This window comes from Nestor notabilis, unplaced genomic scaffold, assembly GCF_000696875.1.
Source record: "Nestor notabilis isolate BGI_N333 unplaced genomic scaffold, ASM69687v1 scaffold31792, whole genome shotgun sequence".
Taxonomy (NCBI): domain Eukaryota; kingdom Metazoa; phylum Chordata; class Aves; order Psittaciformes; family Psittacidae; genus Nestor; species Nestor notabilis.
Window position 1 is genome coordinate 1 of NW_009920227.1, and position 23103 is coordinate 23103.

Here is a 23103-nt window from a genome sequence, read left to right on the forward strand (position 1 = left end):
GTTCGCGAGGGGCTGCGCGGCCGTGAGGCCCTGCAAGGGGGGTCCCCGCCTCACCGGGTCCTGACCGAACGGGATGACTTTGACCCGCGTCCGACCCGGATGCCCAAGAGCTCGGCCGTGAGGGCGGTTGGAGCAGGTGTTTATGGTGGAACGAGCCCGGTGCGGCTGATCGAGAGTCCTCTGGACCGGTTTACCGGTTCCCCTGCTGACCCCGGCACAGCCAGAGCCATACAAACCGTGGAAGCTTGTGCCCAGTAACTAAACCCCATCCATTTAAAAAGCTTTAACGAAACTGCCACCAACACAATAACCCTTCAAGTGGTACTAGAACCGTTATATAAACCCCAGTGGTTTTGATGAGAACTGTCTTCCTGGGTCAAGTTAATGCTGCTCCATTCTAGTGCTGACAGTAATAACGGTTTTTAAAGAGCAGGGCTGTTCCATGCAAGCTGGGGTTCACCCACATCCCTGGGATAAGTCGTGAGCTTTGGAATCTTAATTTTGTAGCAGTTGCTGCGACTTTGCTCTTTGTTGCACTTTCTGCAATAGGGTGGACTGTCACAGGAAAGGAGGCTTGGTTGTGTGCCTTGACAGGATACAGGCTTTTGGTGGAGTTGGGTGGCCACTGTGAGAGGCTGCAGCACTTGGCAAAGTCGCACAGCAATCACCTGCCATGAACAGAGGAGAACTGAATGCTGGCCTAAAGCATGTTGGGGGTTGCTCCCAGAAGTGATGGAGATGGCTGGTCCCAAAAACCTTGTAACTTTTCTGGGGTTTGTCCTGGGTTCAGCTGCAACAGTTATTTTTTCTTCCTAGTAGCTGGTGCAGTGCTGTGTTTTGGATTTAGTGTGAGAATGATGCTGATAACACACCAATGTTGTAGTTGTTGCTCGGTAGCACTTACCCTGATCAAGGAATTCTTCAGTCTCATGCTCTGCCAGTGAGGAGGGGCACAAGAAGCTGGGAGGAAGCAGAGACAGGACACCTGACCCAAACTACCCAAAGGGGTATTCCGTAGCACAGCACATCATGCCCAGTATAGAAACGAGGGAGTTATCTGAAGGGGACTGGTCATTGCTTGGGTTGGGCTGGGTATTAGTCAGCAGATGGTGAGCAGTTGTATCGTGCATCATTTGCGTTTATTGCTTTTTATCTTTCCCCTTTTACTTTTATATTCTCTCCCGTTGTTATTTCCTGTATCATTACTGTTAGTAGTAGTAGTAGTATACCATACTTTAGTTATTGGACTGTTCTTATCTCAACCCATGGGTCTTATATTCTTTTGTTTCTCCTCCCCATTCTGCCCAGGAGGGTCCTTTTAGTGTTTCATTTGGTGAGATCTGACATGTTGTTTCTGTTGTGCTGAAAACACTGTGAGGTGGATGAGAAATTGCTGGAGCCTTCTGCTTTTTTAAATCATCTCAACTCTGCACTGAAGAATGATCCCTTTGCATGCATTTTCCTGCCATACACCGTGTCCTACAGTAATTTTCATCATTTCTCTGTGACAGGCTGGTAATGAATGCAGATGTTTGGTTCCCTGCCATTCCTGAACTTGCAGTGGGGAGAACTTGGAATGGCAGGGGCTGGAGGCAGTACTGTGGGTTTCCCACATGTTCTCATGTTCCTGGAAGTGGACGTTTTGTGTGGCGTGCAGCATGCTGCACACTAAGTACAGCTGATGAGTAGGGCTGACTGGCTGATGTCTGGATTAGTTAAGTTCCTAATGGGTGCAGAAAAGGGATTTTTTCAGCATTGTCATCTGTGGCATGAGGAAGGGTGTGGGCAAAGAAGAGAGGGGTGGATGGGGAAGTATCGGTCCTTACCCTTTGGAAGAGAGTCAGCAGTGTTGCTGCTTAGGTTGTTGGAGCAATTCTGCCTTCAGAGCCCTGGAAACCACAGTGCTGGCACATGATTTGTGCATAATGTCTTGATTGAAGCAATCTTGCCTCATAGATAGCAGGGAAAAAATCCCCTGCTGTTGCTTTCTGTTTGGAGAAGGACAGAGAGCTCTTGGTGTACAATATCCAGGTGATCCCATCACAACAAGACTTTCCTGTCAACATTCTTTGTCATCCAGAGCTGTCACAAGGGTTAGTGTTCCTGGAGGCAGGGCAGGATGATAAGACACCCAACTCACTGACCTGGTGTGTCAGGCAGGGATTTCCCAACCTCATTGGCTGGGCCTATTTATTCCCTTTGCTGCTCTGACCCTTGCACAGCACCGACCTGTTGTCCCAGGGGTGACTTCAACAGCTGTGTTGTACCCTGCTGAGAGCTGCACTAGCACCGCTTCATTCAGCCCTCCTGGAGGTGAGTTTCTGCAGCAAAGCAGCACATCAGGCTGTGCTCTTTGTGGACAGTGTTTGCGCAGGTAGTTGTATAGTAAACTAGTGCCAGTAGTACATAACTGTCCTTTCTCTGCTGTTCTACTTGCAGTCATTGGTAGTTTCTTATGATCGTAGGTGCCCACACGCCTTCCTCTTATGTACCTGGCTATTTTCCAGTTAATGTTCTCCTCTCTCCTGAATTTTTGGGGGATTTAAAAGTATAATCGAGTGCTTCAAGCCAACAGGCTGTGCTCTGTAGTCAGCAGCTCTGACCCTCATTTAATGCTAGGTGAGCTTTGCGCCACCTTGCCTTCTCAAAAATGTCTCAAAGAAGTCCTGCCTTGTGTGACCAGGAGTATCTTGGGGCAAGTTTTGTTACCTGAGTTCTATTGCATGACTGTATAATCCTGCAGCATTACACCTTGTTAAAAACCATGTGTGTTGATGTTTGATCTACTGTCCTGGTTTTGGCTGGGGTAGAGTTAATTTCTTCCTAGTAGCTGGTGCAGTGCTGTGTTTCGGATTCAGTGTATGGTGTTTATAACACACCCGTGTTTTAGTTGTTGCTTAGTAGCACTTACCCTGATCAAGGACTTCTCAGTGTCTCGTGCTTTGCCAGTGAGGAGGGGCACAAGAAACCGGGAGTGAGCAGAGACAGGACACCTGACCCGAACTCCCCAAAGGGATATTCTATTCCATAGAACATCATGGTCAGTATAGAAGCTGTGGGGAGTTGGCTGGAAGGGTCTGATCACTGCTCAGGGATGATCTGGGCATCAGTCAGTGGGCAGTGAGCAAAAGTTTGGAGCATCACTTGTCTTTTTTGGGTTTTATTTCTATCTCTTTTGGTTGTATCCAATGAAGACCTCAGTTGTAGTTAAGAACATGGGGGTCATCTCTGCACGTCAAGTTTGGGTGTTAATTTTTCAAGTCTGCTGAGCAAAGGTACTCTGGTCCAGGTGTGGTTCTGCATGTTAACTAGGTGTCTTGAGAGAGAACTCCTCCACAGAAGTAAAATGAATGTAGATGGCTGAAAGTACATTGCTTGTGATTTTGCTGTCCCTGAATTGTTTTTGAGGGTGGTGATGGAGGTGCTTGGTTACCAGCGAAGCACTAGTCCTGCCCAAGATAGCCATGCCTGTGGTCAGAAAGACTGCTCTCTTCTTTCAAGCAGCAGTTGAGTATTCTTGGTCCCATTTTCAGGATGGACCTCAAAGAGCAGTTGCAGTTGCTTTTCCTGGGAGTGTAAGCATAGGTGTGTACAAGCTTCTGGTGTGCTGGCCACAGAAGGGTTCCTTGGCTCTTCCAAAATCCAAATGCCAAAGTTCATCTTCTTAGGAGAGAGCAAGAAGGGTGGGCAGGTGGCTCTCTTCTTGTGTCCTCAGCGTTAGCTACTTCCTACTGCCCTGTAAATAGTGAGCTCTTTCAGGAATGTATGTGGGGGTTTGTGGTAGCTCCTGCAGACTGAGCTGCTCGGGGTGTGAAGTAACACACTGGTCCAAGCATCACCACTGGTACTTTTCATCATCACCGTGAGTGGCAGCAGCTGAAGGCTGGAGACAGTCTGTGAGCAGAGAGGCTGCAGCCCGAGAGCCCCTTGCTGGGGGAGGGTTACTGAGCACTTAAGACGAAAAGTGCTCAGCAGCAGCTCAGACATGACATTGTGTTTAGTAGTTGATGGATTGTGAATTATTAAATGATTCGGATGAAAATGTGTAGTGCATTGAGCAGTATTTGTTGGTCATTGTTGACATTTTATTGTATTGCTTCTGTTAAAGTTTAAATTGAAAGCCTGGTGTAAAACTGATTTCAGGATGGTAGACTGCTGAGGAGTGTAAAAGGCAGCAAGTCATACTTCCTTGTGATAAGGTGTTTGCTGTCAAATTGAGCTGAAAACGTTTTGCTTGGTTTCAAGGACACGGCTTGCAGAGTTGATAGAAGTGAGTGCAATAGGGTGTATTATCTCTCCCTCCAGACTTGTCCTGCCTGTGCTCTTATAATGCCATGGCTACAAGAGAGTACCTATGCTGGACATTTACGTATGTGTTGTGAAGGGGACCCTTAATAATTTACTAAAAATGATAGCAAGATATCTTCATGAAATAGAAGAAGCAGCTGTTGACAAAATTAGAGCATTTTTTAAACTCTGGCAGTTCCACTGTTGGAGTTGAAATTCATTTGTGTAAAATTCAAATTAATTTGGCAACACTGAACTTTTAACACAGAGTTGACAAACTGAAAGAAATTTTTATAAAAATTGTTTATTGGGACTTTGGCATTTTAGTTTAAGGAATTTTTCAGCCTGCACATTGTCTATCCCATGAATTTATAGGCCTTATCTCCAAATGTGACTTTCCCTAAGAGAAATTGATGTAAAAATGTGTGCTCCCTGGTGGTTCTATTTCTCAATTCTGTATAAGTGGGAGAAGCTCTTACACTGCTTTACTGACAATTTCTGTAGCTTTTTGTTCTCTTCTTTCTATACTTTGGAAGGATAAATATGTTCAATGTTTTCCTGAAAATATGTTCAATGTTTTCCTGAAAAAGCTGCAGAAATACTTGTTTCTATAAAAAAGGCAACGAGTATCAGAGTTAATATGAACTTGCACAAGTAATTCCATATGTGCTGCAAATTGTTAAGGGACACGCGTTGCAAACTTTGCTCTCAAGGTATTTTTTTTTCCTTTCTAGCCTCCCAGCTGAGAGACTGAAAGTTTTGGCCTGCTTGGACAAACTGCAACAGCAGCACATGGATATGATGAAGGTAGCCCCAGTGCCATGTCACATCATGTCGGGGGACACTGCTTCCAGGGCTTCACAGCACTCTCCCTATGCCTGTTTCTCTGCCTCCCTCCTTTTGGCTTGGTGGTTTCAGCTGGAGCTGTGATGGTGCCTCTCCATTGCACTAGAAGAGCCCTGCTCCTTGGTAGTGGGTAGTCTTATAGAAACCACATTAACCAGAAGTACTGTTAAAATCATCAGCAGAGAGCTTTATGTGGGCACCTGGCGGTTGTGAGAGGTGGAGTGAGCAGAGGAGCTGTTTGAAGTGTGTTGAGGAGCTCCCCTTTCACATCTCTGTGTAGAGCCTCTCCTTGTGTTTTTCTATTAGCTTAGCCCCAGGCCTGGGTTAACAGACTCCTTGCTTCCAGCAGTTGCTCACAGTGGTGTATGTTGGTTTAACTCGGGCCAGGGCTGCATGTGTTCTTTGGTAGTCTGCACATCTGCTAGAGCTTTGTCAGCTCAGTGACGGAGAGCAGAGAGAGCACAGGAGAGCCTTATTTGCCTCAGTATGATGAAATGGTTTTATCTGCTGTTTTGAGGCAAGGTGTGTGTTTATCTTCTTTGGTAAGTCACTGTAGTTAATCAGATGTCTCTTAAAACCTATGCTTAGGGATGATCAAGGAGTATGCCTTTTGTATTTCAGTTATCTTAGGGTTTGCATGTTATTTTGTGAAAAAGGTAAGAATTATAATTTCCATGCTGCAAAATTTCACTTGATTTTAAAGAACACAAACAGTGTCAAACTGAACACTTCTTACTGGCTGTCTCAGCCTTGTATTGTGGTGTCCTGCTTTAACTGCAACAGCAGATCAGTAAAGACAGTGGTTTTCTCAAGTGTTAAGTCTCCTTCTTAGAGGAGAAAACAAAACACCCAGCCTAACCATTCTAGTTATCTTTTACCTTGATGCCTTTTTTTTTTCCCCAAGTCAAATTTTAAATGTTAATTACACTGTTGTTTGGCTTTTGTAGGTTTTTAATGATCCAATTCATGGGCACATTGAAATACATCCCCTTCTTGTTCGCATCATCGACACACCGCAGTTTCAGCGCCTCAGATATATTAAGCAGCTGGGTGGCACTTACTTTGTTTTTCCAGGAGCCTCTCACAACCGCTTTGAACACTCTATAGGGTAAGGTGGTGATGTCTTGCATTTGCATTCCCCTGAGTTTAGTTCCATTACTGTGGAGTGCCAGCCAAGGGGCATTGCTGTCTTTGAGCACTGGTGGGTACTGCTGTGGTGGCAGTTATGGTCTCAGAAATGTTTCTGGATGTGCTGTGTGATTATGGGCTGTTCCCTTGAACTTCGTTTAACACAGACAGATAAAGAAGCCAACAAGATGGATCAATGTTAGATTTCCTTTCCCACCACTTCTGCTTGTGAGAATCATGTTAATTAAAAACTGTGAGTGGTTTATGTTCTCCTTGGTCAGAACTTGAGTTTTAAAGCACAAACCTGGGAAGGGTACCGGGCCTACTCTAAATGACTTGCCAGACAGTTGTATTGCCCTCATATTGTTCAGCACAGCTAAACCCCATTTTATCAGCAATGTTTGCATTTGCAGCTGTGTGTGCTTTGTGCAATTGACAGCAATTGGTCAGGCTGTTTGCAGTAAGGTAAACAGAAACAGATGATGGACCCAAGGATTCCCAGAGTGTTCTAGGTCATTCACACTCCACAGAGAAGCTGATTAATGACAAATTTAAGCTTGTTTTATAAGTATATCCCAAGGTGCAGAGAAATTGAACTAGTCAGTGGGGGTGTTTTTCACAAGGTCTGGCCAGCCTGAAGTTGCTTCTGTTAGTGCTGAAATATTGAGGAGTAAGTCTGGAGTAAGTCTACCCCTGCTCCGTGACACTATAAAGATGCAAGTGTGTGTTGCAAGAGGGTCAAGTCAGTGAGGCTGGAATTGATTGTGTCTGGTAAACCTGAAAAGACAAAAATGTGAGAGATATAAACTAAGCTTTCACAAGAGGAGTTTGCAAACTCCAGTGGTATCAATCACCTTTTCTTTTAGACTGTTTAATTAATCCATTTAATTAAACTTGGGACAGTTGTTATCAAGCTCCGTGTGCTTATCAATCTAGTAAAAAACCACCAAACAGTAAAAGTTGGTCTAATCAAAGATACTACTCTGTCATATAAAACCTTGCCTTGCTTTAAGGTGTTCTGCAAGATTAGGGCAAGTAGAAAAGGAAGCTGGGGTAGAGCTTGTGAACAGGTTATAGAAGTTCATATCATGAGAACAGTGTCCCCCGTTCAGTGAAATTAAATGCCCAATTTAAAATGAATGACAGAAAGAGAAATAATTGTCATAAGCTACTCTTAAAATAGCAATTTGAAAGAAGAACAATGTGCTTTGGTGACTGTTGTGAACCTTTGCAATTGCCCTGACCGGAAGTCAAAGGGACCACGTGTACACTGTGGTGCTTCAGGATGCACGCTGTTGGTAAACGTGTTGCTGTTTGCTTACGTAGTTACTGTTGTTGGTGTGCTTGGGGCATGGTATCTCATGCTTTATTGCTTTCACATGTGTTACTGATGACTAAAATTCTACTATGGGAAGTACTTTGTTTCTGTGACTTTCTTGCAGGTTAGAGTTTGAGTATTTGTTCTATGCTACCCCTCAGACAAGAGCTATGACTTAAAGGATTTAGTTTCTCTTCTTTTGCAAACAGGGTGGGCTACTTAGCAGGACGTCTGGTTCGTGCACTGAAGAAGAAACAGCCAGAACTGGATATAACCCAGCGAGACATCCTCTGTGTAGAAATTGCTGGCCTTTGTCATGATTTGGGTAAGTTACATCTGAGATGGCTTGTTGCTTTTTGAAAGCCAACCTGGCTTTGAGATCAGAATGAGAGTGCTGTTTTGGGCTGCTCAGTGCATGGCCATATTCCAAGACAGTATTTATCTGTTCCTGGAGCATCTCTTATGGACATAGGCTGAGAGAGCTGGGGTTGTTCAGCATGGAGAAGAGAAGGCTCTGGGGAGACCTTAGAGCAGCTTCCAGTGCATAAAGCAGGCTGACAAGAAATCTGGAAAGGGACTTTGGACAAGGGCTTGTAGGGACAGGACAAGGGGGAATGGCTTTAACCTGGCAGGGGGGAGATTTGCATTAGATACAAGGAAGAAATTCTTCCCTGTGAGGGTGCTGAGGCGCTGGCACAGGGTGCCCAGAGAAGCTGTGGCTGCCCCATCCCTGGCAGTGTTCAAGGCTTGAAGCAACCTGCTCTAGTGGAAGGTGTCCCTGCCCGTGGCAGTGGGGTTGGAACTAGATGAGCTTTAACCAGTCTGTGATTCTGTATGTCCAGATCAAGTCAAATACAAGAGAATCCAGCTCCTTACCTTGCTAAAAATATTCTTACTGACAACCATGCCTCAGATTAAACCTGTGTAATCTTTATTTTTAAGGTCATGGGCCATTTTCACACATGTTTGATGGAAGATTTATTCCACTCACTCATCCAGATTGGAAGTGGAAGGTGGGCTTCTCACTATTAAAGTAAAAATAGAAAACTGATTATTTTTTTTTTTTACAGGGAAAATAATTAATCTTTAAAAACTGCCAGTGCTTGTGAGAATATAGTTATCATCTAGGCTTTTCTTACTGCATTGTATTGATGACATAATTAAAACCCAGAATGTTGTCTTCTAATCTTGTGGTGATTCCCTTGTTCTCTGTCTCTCTGGGGAACATTAGCCCCCTTCAGCATGGCCATGAGCAGATGCAGCCTTATTAGCAACACAGAAGGAGGTGTGGGGAGAAGTGAGGGCAGGTGTTTGTCACCAGCATCCCTTCCCTGAAAGTACACATGCTCTTGAACTCCTGTGTGCTTTCATGAGATCTCCTTGTGTACACATGTCCTTGTCCTGCAGATGTCACATTGGGTGACACAGAGGAGAAATGAAACCTTGCTCTTGTCAGTGCCTATAGTATGACTCTGAAGAGGCAGCAGCGTTCCTTAGGGCTGCACTGATCATTTTAAGCCAGCATTGTGCCTTAAAATGCATGTTGTGAGCTTTACCCTGAATATATTTTACAAATGCAAAATACCAACTGGGAGCTTCCTTTCCAGTTTTTAGTTCAAGGATATTTAATACAGTGTTTAGAGTTCAAACTTTCAGGAACTTTGAAGGGTTTCATGGGTTCTTTGCTGTGAGGAATGTAACACAGGCCTTTCAGGCCTGCCCCTGCTTGCAATTACTAAACAGAATCAGCTGAGTAAAGTTGTTAATCTTCTGCACAGCAGACTTGGTTATTTTGTCTTTCAGCATTGTAACTGTCTTACTGCTGTTTGTTAGAATACAAAAGTAACAGCTCTCTGCTGAACAGTGTGTTTGTGGACTCTCTAAGCTGGGTATTTCCTGTTTGGTTTGATAGAAAATGAACAGAAAATCACCCAAGTGCTGCACTTGGACCACACCATGCCCGGGTGCCCTGCCAGGCACTGCTGCTGGCTTAGGAGGAAGCTGTGGCAGTGCAGGAAAGATGCTTAAGCTTTGTGATGCAACATTTAGGTGTTGGTTTGGGTTTTTTCACAGCATGAAACTGCTTCTGTTAAAATGTTTGAGCACCTGATCACTTCCAATAAACTAGAAGAAGTCATGGAGTCATATGGGCTTGTCCTGGAAGAAGATGTGGACTTCATCAAGGAACAAATAGAAGGACCTACAGATGAAGCCGCATGTGAGATATCGGTGAGTCAACGTATTGGTACAGTGGTTATCCCAATAAATGTCTTGAATTTTACTGAAAGAGTAGATAATTTTTGCTTCTATATTTATGATTTATTTTTAGTCCTGTGAGCATCCTGGCACAAGAAATGCTTTAGAAGTGTAATGATTATTTCTTATCAGGCTGGCAGGAGATGGGAGCCTCACTATGTTACTTGCCTCTGTCTTCCTGAGAAGCTCTTACCTCCAAATCTTCAGATTAGAGGACAGCTTAAGAATATTACTTGTATTTAGTGAACCTAATTCATTGTGACTAGATTGGTAGAACTCCGTTTTTAACAGAAACCTTAAATGGTCAGATCAGGATAACAGCCTGTTTACTGGAGCCTGAAGGTGGTGATGGGAGAACGTGTTTTCAGGTGGCCGTGTGAAGAAAACATGGAGGTAGTTTAGGGGGACGAGCTGATAATAGATAATAAAACTGAGAGCTGGCAGAGATGAGGCAATGAGCAATCCAAAGCATGGCCCAAGTGCCAGAGCTACATCAGCTTTGATGACAGTAGCAAAATGCTTGGATTTATTGCAGTAACAAACTCAGAGTCAAGGTTCAGACTTGACAAATGTGTTGCCTCAAGAGGCAAGGAAGAAGAGATCGTGATTATTAATTCATTCATAAAGTTGCAAGGATTAAGTCCTCTCTCCTCACTTTACAGCTCTTGTCATCTCTCCAGAGACACCCATTCAGTTGCTACCAGAATTAAGAACCCGTCAGTGGGAGATCTGTCATGACAATCTGGTCCTAATCAGAATTTGTGTGTTGTTGCAGATGAATAACCCACAAATGTTAGCACTTACCCATCATTTTCTGCTGCAGTAGGGTGCAGTTCTACCATGTGTACTCCAGCAATCTGATGACAAACACAGGGAACTTGGCATAATAAAATTCATTCTGAGATCTTACAGGAAGAGGATACTCATTTACAAAGACTGCAAGTTGATGTTTACCCACTCCTGCTCATTTGCACACAAATCTTGCTGCCTGCTACTTCCATTGTTCTTGTGCCTGGTTCTTACCCCATGTCTGCTTTTCCTTGGTTGGGTCCTATGCCTGTTTTCCAGGAGGATAAAAGGAAAAGGAGTGTCAGACAAGATACATGGCAACCTTCTTGCCACCCTCCTGGTGCTGAGCTGCAGGATCTTCCATTGGCAGTTGTTTCTATGTGTTGAACATAAGTGGTGTCCTGACATTGTCCCAAGTAGCAGAGCTCTTTGTGATCGGTACAGGATGGCTTTATCTATGATGTGCTTTCTTCCCACAGCTTACACGTTTCCATTCTTATTCATTTCAACTTGAATACTTCTGTAATACAGATAAAGGAAAGCCATTTATCTGGTTGTATACCAGAGAATCATGACATTTTCAAGGAAGTAATGTTTCTGTGCAACTTATATCTTGTTATTTTGGCATTGATTTCCTTTTTGCCTCATGGCTGAGTCATTCCTGATGGGTTGGGAGTTTAAGTAGCTGAGTGTTTAAACAATTTTTGTTTAAAACATCTCAATAGTTGTTTTAAAACTGTTCTATAAGGTTAAATAGTTGATTGCAGAAGACTGCAAGACAGTGACATGTTTGTGGGTTTACCTAGCTCCCCAGGGATTAAATGATTCCAACCTTTTCCACTCTTTGTTGCTTTAGAGGAGTGTGGAAATAAAGTACTTGTCTACATGGTTTTTATTCTTCCTGATATTCTGGCAAGTCAGATGCTTAAGGCCTAATTGTGGATTTCTAATGCCAGACAGCTTCTGAAAGCACTTTTCATAGAATCATAGAATAGTTTGGGTTGGAAAGGACTTTAAGATAATCCATTTCCAACCCCCTGCCATGGGCAGGGACACCACACACTAAACCATGTCACCCAAGGCTCTGTCCAACCTGGCCTTGAACACTGCCAGGGATGGAGCATTCACAACTTCCTTGGGCGACCCATTCCAGTGCCTCAGCACCCTCACGGTAAAGAACTTCTTCCTTATATCTAACCTGAACTTCCCCTGTTTCAGTTGGAACCCATTGTTTAAATTTGAACTTTGATTGTCTTTGTGTTCTTTGCTACCTCAGTGTTGGATGTTTATCACAAGCAAAATCAAAATGTGTTCCCATGGTCTTTAAAAATTAGTTCTGACATTGTTTGCACACTTTTAATTTCTGATTGTTTCTGATTTTTCTCTTTCCTTCTTGGCTCCTCTGTTAGTGGCCCTACCGTGGTCGGCCAAAGGAGAAAAGTTTCCTGTATGAGATAGTGGCTAACAGGAAAAGTGGCATTGACGTTGACAAGTGGGATTATTTTGCCAGGTACAAATCCTTCAGTTTTTGTTATGAATTCCTACTGAAATCATGCTCCTGTATGTACAAGTGTAATCTCATTGTTAAACACTCTCTGTGGGATATTTTTAGGGATTGCCATCACCTAGGAGTCCAGAATAATTTTGATTATAAGCGATTACTTAAATTCTTTCGGGTCTGTGAAGTAAAAAATCAGAGGCACATCTGTATCCGTGACAAGGTAAGTGTGAACTGAGGGGATGCTCAGCAGCAAAATGTGTGTGAGGTAGAGCAGGACACTGAGAGCATGTGGGGCTTGGCAGAGCCTGGCTGGGCAGCGTGCTATGGCTGAGCTCTGCATTGCAGGGGGTGCTGGGGTTGTCTGCTGGATGCTTTTATAGCCCAAGAGAGGAAGATACAGTTGCTGCTCTGAAAACTGTTCTCAGAAGCAACTGGTTTAAGGAAGGGAGGGACAGAGCAAGCCTCTGTTTGAAAGGGTTTGTGGTGTGTACTTCCAGGGGAGACTTTGGAAAAGCATCAGCTGGGCATGATCCTGCTCCAGGTCTTCTGAGCTAGTGGGGAATGTGGCTTTGGGGCTGCGAGAGTGGGAGGCCCCTTCTCTGCCTGGGCTGCCTGGCTCACTGTCAGGTTTCTGCTCTCCCACAGCAGTCTGAGTCTGCTTCAGAATGTGTAAATTGTCAAGATAACCCTTCTGCTCTATGCTGTAAATGGAAGGAGACAACTCATTTGGTTCCTTGATTGTTGTAGTTTTCCAATTAAGAAGATGTCAAAAGTAAAAGATGGTTGGTGGTTTTTTTTTGATTCAGGAAGTTGGAAATTTGTATGATATGTTCCACACACGGAACTGCCTGCACCGACGAGCGTACCAGCATAAGGTTGGCAACATCATTGAAATAATGCAAGTATTATAGTTCCCTTTTCTTGCATTCCATTTATCTTTAGATTCTTGTAACTGTGTATCTGCTTGGAATATTCAGATAATCAATAAGGTGTGACATAGAAAAAAAGCCACTTGGCTGTATAACTAGGGTGTGCTTATGCTGTTATCACTGCAGACAGCTGAAGGTCAAACCTTTAGCTTCAAGTTAGAGACTGCTTAGCTCAAACTGGCTGGTTACTAACAGAGTAAAGTAAGGAGCAAGCTTAACACAGCTGAGCTGAGGCTTGGCTTTGTGTTTATGTAGTGCCACAGCAGTATATAGTGCCACATCAGGAATTGTTCTGGCTATTTGTACCTCTCTTACTGATGTCTACAGAAGTTTTTTACTCTTCTTGAGAGCAGAAAACTAGCATCCCCAAAGACATTTTCATTAGGATCTTGGCTGCCCAGTTACCATCTGCCGAGTTTGGAAAAAAAGAACACAGAGGATTACACAGTACGAGAGTGATTCATGACTGCTTTCATTTCATAAACTTCAGCTCCTGGTTTAGTGATCCCCTAAAAGACTAAAAATGTCAAGGTTTGACAGTACAATGTGTCAGGAGTAAAACAGCCAAGAATTGTCGTTCTTGGCTTACCATAGTTACAGCAGCCTATCCAAATAAGCATAGGAGCTGGAAATGACAATGGAGTACAGGGAACTCTGGAAGAACTTGATCTTTAGAACAGTGGTTTTTCCCACGTGAAAAATGCCACATGTTCCTGGTGCTTTTAACTCCTGGAGGCTGTGAAAGGATATGGTCACCTGTGAGGCAGCCTCATTGCAGCTGGGGACCATGTCACTGTCTCGCAAGGTTCTGTAATCATCTAAGCAATGGTAAAACACATAGTCTGAAGGAGAACAAAGTGCTTATTCATTGACAGAAGGTTAAGGTCTGATCTGAACCTGTTCTCAGTAACTGGAAATACTCTGTTGAAACATGCAATGACAGCGTGGAGACAGGGCACACTGCAGTGCATCAGGGACTGCTGCGTGCTTGGGATGCAGTTTCATCTCTCTTCTATTTTTAACATACTAATGTCTGTCTTTATTGACTTGAGCAATAAGGTGTTTCAGAATGGTGCTATCCTTAGGTCTTAATTTTGTCTTAAACTAGGATTACAGAAGCCCTTCAAAAAGCAGACAAGTTCTTTAAAATAGAAGGCTCTGGAGGAAAACAGTACCAGATTTCTACAGCAGTGGAGGACATGGAGGCCTACACTAAGCTAACTGGTATGAGCTCTCAGAATTCTCTTCTGTTTAAGTAAAAGAACATGAGTACCCATTAAAATGCTGGTTTGACAACTGTTGGCACAGTGGGATATTGCCCACAACTAGGACTCTAAAGTACTGCTTTTGTGGTGGGACAGATTTGGACCATCCAGTCTCTGAGCATTCATATCTTTCTGGGAGAGCAAGACCTTCTAGTTTAAATTACTTTTATGTTGAGAGAGAGAAGCACCAGCTTCCTATGTTCTGCACACATTCAGAGTATTGCAAGCAGTGCTGTCAGGAGGGTCCTGCTTGTGTCCTGAGTACTTGTCACACAGGGGATGTAAGTCAGTGATAACTACATGTAGCTACATCAGGTAAAGTACTGTATGTGTGTTGTAGTCTGCAACTAACCCCAAGGCAGGTTTCAGAGAGCTCTTATAGGGTCCAATTTGACTTGCTTGAGATGTGGCTAGCCTGCTTGCAGATTTAACAGGAGAAAACAATATATGAACATAGTTTATTGCTGAAAGTTTCTGGTTGCTCGAATGAGAGCTTGTGAGAATGGTTCTTGTAGGGTAAGTACATGGAGCTGTGGAAAAACTCCAGTGTGATTACAGAGAGAAGCAAACAAGACCTGAGGCTTGTGATGTTTTCCTGTTTCTCAAGGTCTGGCTTAGTGCTGTGAAGAGGAAACACAGAGAATTTAGTAATTCACAGAAGCTGGCTTGAGTTATGTTGTGTACTCTGACAATCTCTCATTCCTCATGGAGAAGTTCCTGGCTTTGATCAGCCTTGTCCATAAAACCAACCGTCAGTTAAAGGTGTTGGGTACATGGTTTATAACTTGCTTCTGGAGTGCGTTGGTTGCTTCTTACGCCAGTTGTGGTCCTAGGCAGGATGTTGCAGCACGTGTCAAAGCTGTCTAGGGTATTTTTGTCTGGGGAATGTGAATGTACACACGTGCAGCTGTGTTGGTTGTGAGAGGCAAGCAGCATCCTGACAGCAGCAATCTCTTAGGACAGCCAAAAATAACTTCTCTGTTCTGAAGCCACATCAAAAGAAACCTGTGTCTTGCTGCTCTTATTGATGGTGGGAAACACACTGAGTACTTCACTGTCATGTGGAGACAAGAGGGGGGACTTTGATGCTAGCATCTAAAGTCTGAGAAATCCAGAAGGTTTAATGGAAGTACTTTATTCTTTTACGAGATAGAGCACTCTGTCCCTGAGCCAGTAAGTGCTGGGGCTCAGGATATTCTGCCAAACAAGACTGGCTGAATAAACAGGAAGCAGCTTCCATGGTAAAACTTGTTGCAGGGGTGAGAATTGAGCTGTTTTTTCTGGTGATACTGTGACGTCTCAGTTGTCAGGCTCCGGGGGTTCAGTCATCCTCTGAGAGCGAGTGTCGCTCCTGAACCAGCAGTTTTTCTTGTTGCTTTAACCTTTGTCCCTGTACGTACGTTTTGCTGTGGCCTTGGCTTGTGACATACTTAACAACAATCAATGCAACTTTGGCAGATAATGTCTACCTGGAAATTCTGCACTCAAGCTCTCCAGAGCTGAAGGAGGCACGAGAAATTCTGCGTAAAATAGAACGACGTGAGTTATACAAGTTTTTAGGAGAGACTCAGCCTCAAACAAGGAGTGAACGTATACAGGTAATGTCCATTGCTGGAAGGTCCTGGATTCTGTCCCTGTAAAAATGTTCTCTAAGTCACTGACCATCTTTATTTCTCTTATCTCTGTGTGGGTTTGGTTTGGGGTTTTCTTTCTGCTTAACTGCTATTCCAAAAGCTGCCAGCTTTCTTGTGATGGCTATAATATATATGATAATGAGCTATGTGTTATCACATCATCAGGTAATTGTCTCTAAACTTCAGGTGTGATGCTTAAAATTTTCCATGCCAAGTTTCCAGAAGTGCCTGACTGTATCTAGAAAGCCTTAACAAAACTAAGTCAGCTTTTTTAAGGAATAAGGTTAGAGAATGACCACCAGGTGTCTTACTGCTCTGCTCTTCTTTTTGTTTGAAGAGGTTGGCTTGTGTTCTTTCAGCTAAGCAAAAGTAGCGTTAAGAGATTCTGTATTAAAAAAGTAGGAGGAAATAAGAGGAGGGGAAACAAGAAATGGTGGAACACTGATTGTCACGTTTCTGCCCTTCTGAGGAGGAGTTCAGGATAGGAAGCCTGTTCAGGATAGTTGCCTGTTGCAGTAGTGTTGGAGGCTCAACTTCCTCCAAAGTGCTGGAGGTGAGCAGTGGCTAGATAGGACATAGCGTCTGTTCTGCTCCTTAAGAGACCTTAATGCCATTGTGTTTGGAATCGTAGAACAGTTTGGGTTGCAATGGACCCTTAAAGGCCATCTAATGCAACCCCCTGCAGTGAACAGGGACATCTTCCACTAGATGAGGTTGCTCACAGCCTTGTCTGGTTTTGTGATCCTCCAGCTGGCCAGAGCCAGGGGAACATCCCAGATACAGAACTCTTAAGCTCAAAGCTACGTTTCCAGTTAATGCAAACTGGAAGAGGTAACTTTAAAAAAAGGACAAACAAACAGCAGCAAAGAAAAGGAGAAAGTTCGCATGATACATTCTGTTTCGGAACAGAAATAGAGCAGCTGATAAATGAGCTGCCTCCTGCCAGTTGCCTCCTGGCACCTTTCTTCTAGGTTTGCCCTCAGTCTAAACCTTTTCTTGGCTTCTTGAGTCCCAGCAAACCACACACAGCTTGGCAATGTGTGTGATTCCCTGCTCTTTGTAGCAGTCTCCCTTTCTTTACAATGGACATCAAAAAATTCCTTCCCTTCTGGACCTGTCTCCTGGATGCTCTGTGCTGCGCTTGAAGCTTCGGTCCCATGAGTCTCAGTCGTTCCCAGGAAATCTTGCTTCATCAAATCTTGCATCTTCCCCAGAACGTGGCAGCCCTGGACAAGTGTAATCAGGCAGCCTGCTCTCTCCTGCCCAGCCACAGCCTTTGAATGAGAACTTCCATGTTTCCATGAACTCCCCATCACACCCTGCTCCTCTGCCTGGCTTTAGCCAAGCTACCAGCAGGGAATACTCTCTCAGGTTCAAAACCAGACAAAACCTCCTTGTGGGTTTCAGCTTTGAAGTTACCATCCCCTCCAAAGTTTGCCTGGGAGCTTGCTGCTTTGGTTTTGTTTTGGGGTTTTTCATAGTGATCAGTGACATTACTGATCTTGACAGTCTCTTGGGTTTTTTTTACATGTTCAGTGTACAGGAATTAAAGCTTTATTAGAGGGTGAGATTCTGCAGCCCTTCATTAAAAAAAGAAGAGAATCAGTAAAAATGTTTAGTATTCAGCTCTGGGAACTTAATTGCAGAACATTGGTGTTGATAAAACAATTGTTTGAAGGTAATTATTTTAGTTTTTCATGGAGACTTCAGCATCCTGGATGGACACTCTCTCCCTTTCATCCTGTCATCAGGTGTAAAACTCTTCCTCCACAGGCTGGCACCATTTGGATCTTCTCAATTATCTAAGCTTGGTTTGTTTCTACACATAGGTAGAAAATTTATGGCTAAGGTATTAAAGGGTTCAAGCAACCAGATTGCTGCAAGAAGAGTCTGTCAAGCTGGGAAGAAATGAAAGCTTCAGTTTAGTGACACATTCTGTCATGCATTTTGTTGCCTTGGTCTAGACCTGATAGTGCATAAATGTAACCTGCATTGCTGTCTTTCTTTTTCAGAGTAATAGCCTGGCAGAAAGCATTGCTAAATCCAAGCCAGACAAGGATCCTCCAGATGTGGAACTAAAGGCTGAAGATTTTGTAGTTGATGTAAGTATCTCTCGGAGTGGGTTCAGGGTCAAAACTTCTCAATGGCAGGGGCCTTGTACACCATAGTGAAAACTGGAGTTCTGTTTCAATGCATTATTATTGTTGTATTTCATTAGTGTCATTTACAGAAGTACATTGTGCATCCTTTTGTATGTATTGTGGGAAAACTAAAGACAAACAATTAACAAGTGCCATTTTCTCTGTTTTACGTGCAAGGTTATCAATATGGATTATGGAATGAAAGAACAGAATCCCATTGATAATGTTCTCTTCTACTGCAAGGCTGATCCTTCCAAGGCAGTCAAGATCAGCAAAGAGCAGGTAATCTTTTAATTTGTTTCAACTGGCTTCTAAAGGGCATCTTTGCAGCTTGTAATGGAAGCAATTAAAGTCCTTCGTGGCAGTTCTTGCAGGGTTGTGGGGAGCTTGTGGAATCCATGGCCTTCAGGTCTTTGGTGTGTGTTCTGCTAAGATAATGTGGAATTCTGACAGCCTTTGCATATGAACAGTATTTAACTTGGATACACTGGGAATCTTGGAGAAATAGAATTGATTTGGATAAAGCTCACGGATTGTAGTGGGATGTCTTTTACCGCTTTCTGTTGTCTCTAAATTCCAAGAAATGCTTAAGCTTATTTCTTTCTATATTCCAAAGGTTTCAAAGCTGTTACCCAGGACCTTTGCTGAGCAGGTTATCCGGGTTTATTGCAGAAGTCAGGATCCAGATACTGTTTCAGCTGCAAAACAGTATTTCATTCAGTGGTGCATAAAGAAGAATTTCACCATACCACCGGTAACAAATTCACTTGTATTTTTATCGTTCTTAAAGCTCTTCACGTTTGTCCATAAGCTTCTTCTTGTCTTCACTTGGCCTTTGTGGCAGAGCCACTCCTCAGTAACCTAGCTTCTGGTTTTATTGTGACTCATGTCAGGACGTTCTTTGGTTTCACTGAATTAGTGATAGATTTACACTGATTTAACTCACTGCTCCTCCAGCAGAATCATGGTCAGTCGATTGGCTCTGAGTGGAAAATGCCTGCAGGAACAAGACTGCAAACCTCTGCTCTCTGGGCAGCTCGTCTGTAGCCTGAGTTGCCTGCAAGGCCTCATCTGTTCTCTGCATTTCCCTTTTCTGTCAACTCTCAACATACAAGTTTCCAGCTGTGGGGGAGGAAGAGGGTCTGTTACAGCTCATCTGATGTTCCATTTTGTGTTGGGAACAGCCTCAGAGCTGCCCTGGCAAGTGAAATGGAGACTCTAAAGCACACCAGGAGAAGCCTGTACCAATCACGACTGTAAAATGATGATGTGTGAAACAGCATCTCCACCTCCCCATCACATCCCCCTTGCAGGAGAGTGGGCACCTTCATCTAAAAACAGTTACCATTTACTGATAGGTCCAGTGTATCCATCGCTGTAGGGAAGCAGTTACATCAAGTAAGCTTTTCTCAGTAGAAAATGCTACTGGAGCCACTCCGCTACATGTGAGTTGCCTTGTGTCATACTTCTGGCACCCATCTTTTGAGAGCAGTTACATTCAGAAGGGTTTTTTGCAAATGCATCAAGCAACAAGCGTTCTCTGCTTGTGGCTTGTAGAGTACAGCTGTATCCTGTAAGCACGTTCTTCTAGTTCAGGCATATCCATCGTGAAGGCCCTGGCACATTGCAGAACTTCCCAACACGCATCTCACCAGCTTATTTCTAAGTTTAGAGAGTGTATCACTCCCTTGCCTGTGTTTGCCTGAGCACTTTATATATATAAACATATATATCTGACAAGGATGAGCAGCACTGCCTTAGACCATACTGATTACTGTACCAGTGTTATGTTCAAGACAGTGCAAGGCACATCGAAGCACCTGGGGCTGGTGCATTGCAGCACTTTTAAATGAGGAACTGTGGCAAATTCAGGGGAAAGATTTATAATCATGTCTCTGATTCATGTACCAATGCCCAAAATGCCAGCCTGCCAACGCTCCTAGATTTGTGGTAATAATGTAGGAAGAAGAGATCTGCTGGTGGTGAAGGCTTCTCTCATAGGGTTTGGTTTTTTTCTCCCCACCAAATGTGTTACTCCCCACCACTGAGTACAGCATCTTTGGGATGCAGTCTTCCACGTCAATTGATTTACAATGCTTCTAGGACCATGGATTATATTTATTTGTTTATTAGTAAGTCTGATACTGAGCTTCCTTTCCCCTGCTTTAGGATAGAAAGCAAAAGTGGATGTACTATCATTAATGTTTTCTGACTTTCAATAACAGGATAGTGATGTGGTTGCCCCTCATCTAATTCCAATGAAGGAAAACTGGAATAACGCAAGGGATGATGGACACTGGACAACTCCAGAACCCAGCTGTGAACAGAGGCTTCCTTTAGATAAGTAACCCTTGTCCTTTTAGCACTATTCAGTCTGCTGCTTCGGAAGATGAGTAAACCTGATCAGCAACTCCTTTGAAGGCCGGTTGGATGGACTGTAAGAATTGAACAATGCAGAAATGCATTTTACAATACAGTGTGTTTTAATGTGGGTATTTAAAGTGCATGTTCCAAATGAACTTTTAAAGAAACCAACAACCTATTACAGCAGACTCAACTCTCAGTTATTTTTGAATGTACTGGCACTGGTTAGCAAGAGTAACTTGAAAAATTGCAATTCATTGTTATTACAAGAGGTGCTGACGACACGTCGCTGTTCCTGCTAGTCCCCATCCCTCCTTAAGGTGATGGTGATACTGCATGAACAGACAGAAAAACTCCCAGGTCAGGGGGTTTTGGGGGGTTGTTTTGTTTCTTTTCTGCAATACCTGAAGAAGAGAGGAGTAAATATGGTCTGAAAACACAGTGATGTGATAGAACGTTGACATAACCATAAATGGCATCTTCAAGAATAGTAAAACTGATTTCTTTAAAAAACCAACCATAAAAGGAGGGGAGAAGACAATCTTTTTACTAACCAAAGATTACTTTTCTGGAATTCCAAAAGCTGATGAAGATAGAGGCCTCTTGCTCTAAGTGTGACACAATTCCTTCTGAAGTAACAATGCATTGCAGTGACATGCAGCCTTTTATTGTTTTATAGGGTATTTTTGATACATCGAATGTTATATTTTTACTCACTGAACTGCAGAAGCTGCTCAAAACATCCATTGTTTGAGTGCCTGCGGGAGAGCAGAGCTACCTGAATGTCAAGGCAGACGGCCACAGCCAGTGCATCCCAGCAGGATGCTGCACAGGTGCCGCTTGTCCTTGCTCCAAGTGCACCTTGTTTCTGCATTACACTGTACTCAGCAGGCTCTTCAGGTATTCCTCCATTCTTGGGTCCCTTCCCTTTGTCTCCTGGATCTCTGATTGCTGTTCCTGTGTCCTTTCTCTCTCCCTTGTAGAACTATAAGGATACTTCCATTTTTACCTTGCTGGTAGTACTAATGTGAGTATTGCCAAGTGTCCGTCCAGTTGGAAAAGTGAACAAGGAAGACCTTTTTCCTCTCATCTTTTACTCAGGTCTAAGCAGAAGGCTGCTTTCAGTAAAGAAAAAGCGAAAAGCCTGAAAAAGCCCACCCCCAGAACTAAAATTGCAAATCAAAAGGTTCAGCAATGCTCAGAAATTGGAACAAACTTTGGATCTTTATAGCTGATGTGGGGAAGGCAGCATTCAGCACTCTGTTCTGAAAGCCAGGCATGGGGAGCCAGGTTAGTTTCTGACAACTAACACAAAGGGAAGTCCCTGTGAGAGAACCTCGGAACTCTCTTCATATCATTATGTTTCCTTGGCCCTTTTTATCACAGGAACCAGTAGGTGTTGGGCAGAGGGAAGGAGGAGGAGTGTTCACATGCTTAACTCAGCTTTCTTTAGTTGAAATAACCAGGAGTTGGTATGTGCTCTACTGCTTCCTTCTGTACCTGAGCTCATGTCTAAAGGTGGTATGGTGCAACCTCTGCTGTTCATCCTCAACAGTACTTCACATCTGCAGGTGTACCAGGTAGCTACTGGAATGCGATAGGACCTCTTTAAAGAACTTATTATGCTTCAAGAACAAACATCATAAAGGCATGTGTCTCCCTTATCTGCATAAAATCAAGTATTGTTCAGCACAATGTAATTCTGTTATTGTTGCTTGGGTTTGTTTTGAATCTGTTATAAAAGGTGCACTTTATACTTGGCAAATATCTTTTGCTTACGTTTAAGCAGAAATTCATACTTAATGTTAAGTTCAGCATTTTTTTTCTCTTAACATGTTAATCTGAGCCTCTGTGGACTAAGATTAGATTTATAAACAATGATTTTATTATTCTTTTAAGGAATTGCAGTTTGTGGACTTTGTGGGGTATGACTTTAATAGTTACAAACAGCCACATGTATTTCTAAAGGACAAATGCTGCTTTGTGGCAGTACAGATCCTGAGGGGGTTTCTGAATCCATGCGAATGGTACCTGCAGTGGAGCCAGTGCAGCTGTGCAGGGCTCTTCCTGGGCCTGGGCAGAGCGGGCTGGCCTCTGCCTTCACCATCCTCCAGTGCCCAGGTTGGCTTTAGGCACTGCTCCAATTGGAGAGGGAAAGCTGAAGTCCTGCTTGACCAACCTGATTACCTGGGATCACAGCGGAGAGGCCAGCATGGGTTTAGAGCCAGTATCTGGAGTCAGACTGGGATGCAGGTACCCAGCCTGTGGTGGCAGCTCCTGGAGCAGGTGGGATGCTCCTGGGGGATCGAGTGGCTGCGTCACCCCTAAACTGGGTGTCTGTACAGAGCAAACTTTAAGCTGGACCTGCTGGTGTATATGCTGCTGTGATGGGGTGAGAGAGCTGGGATGTGGGCAGGGGGCTGGGCAGATTGAGGCAGTGTGTCCCTGAGGGGCTCCAGCAGCTGGGGAGGAGCATCTTGGGCTGGAGCAGCTGGAGGAGGCAGCAGCTCCTGACACCCTTCAGCCCCAGGACCAATTGTTTCCCCTCCCTACCCCTGTGTTTGCTTCCAAATCCCCTCATGACCCCTCCATGCGCCTCTCACTGTCTCCTAGAGCCCCATCTCCCCCCCCAAAACACAGAGCAC

The 23103-nt window shown here is 43.8% G+C and overlaps 1 protein-coding gene across 1 annotated transcript; it reads left to right on the top strand.

Annotated features, from left to right (window-relative positions):
- Positions 1–99: 99 nt before the first annotated feature.
- Positions 100–20442, top strand: SAMHD1 (SAM domain and HD domain 1). The gene is made up of 15 exons (XM_010010583.1): positions 100–254; positions 5001–5094; positions 6081–6241; positions 7789–7904; positions 8522–8592; positions 9653–9808; positions 12034–12134; positions 12237–12345; positions 12932–13023; positions 14163–14278; positions 15778–15917; positions 17966–18055; positions 18272–18376; positions 18711–18848; positions 20320–20442. The coding sequence occupies exons 1-15, from the start codon at positions 100–102 to the stop codon at positions 20440–20442; spliced, it is 1767 nt and encodes a 588-aa protein (XP_010008885.1).
- Positions 20443–23103: the final 2661 nt, after the last annotated feature.

Excerpts from the sequence above, each read along its gene's own strand:
- SAMHD1 (XM_010010583.1), top strand. The coding sequence starts at position 100 with ATGCCCAAGAGCTCGGCCGTGAGGGCGGTTGGAGCAGGTGTTTATGGT. Across the intron at positions 255-5,000 it reads ACCGTGGAAGCTTGTGCCCA|GTATTTTTTTTTCCTTTCTA; the intron begins GTAACTAAACCC and ends TTTGCTCTCAAG. Across the intron at positions 18,377-18,710 it reads TCAAGATCAGCAAAGAGCAG|GTTTCAAAGCTGTTACCCAG; the intron begins GTAATCTTTTAA and ends TATATTCCAAAG.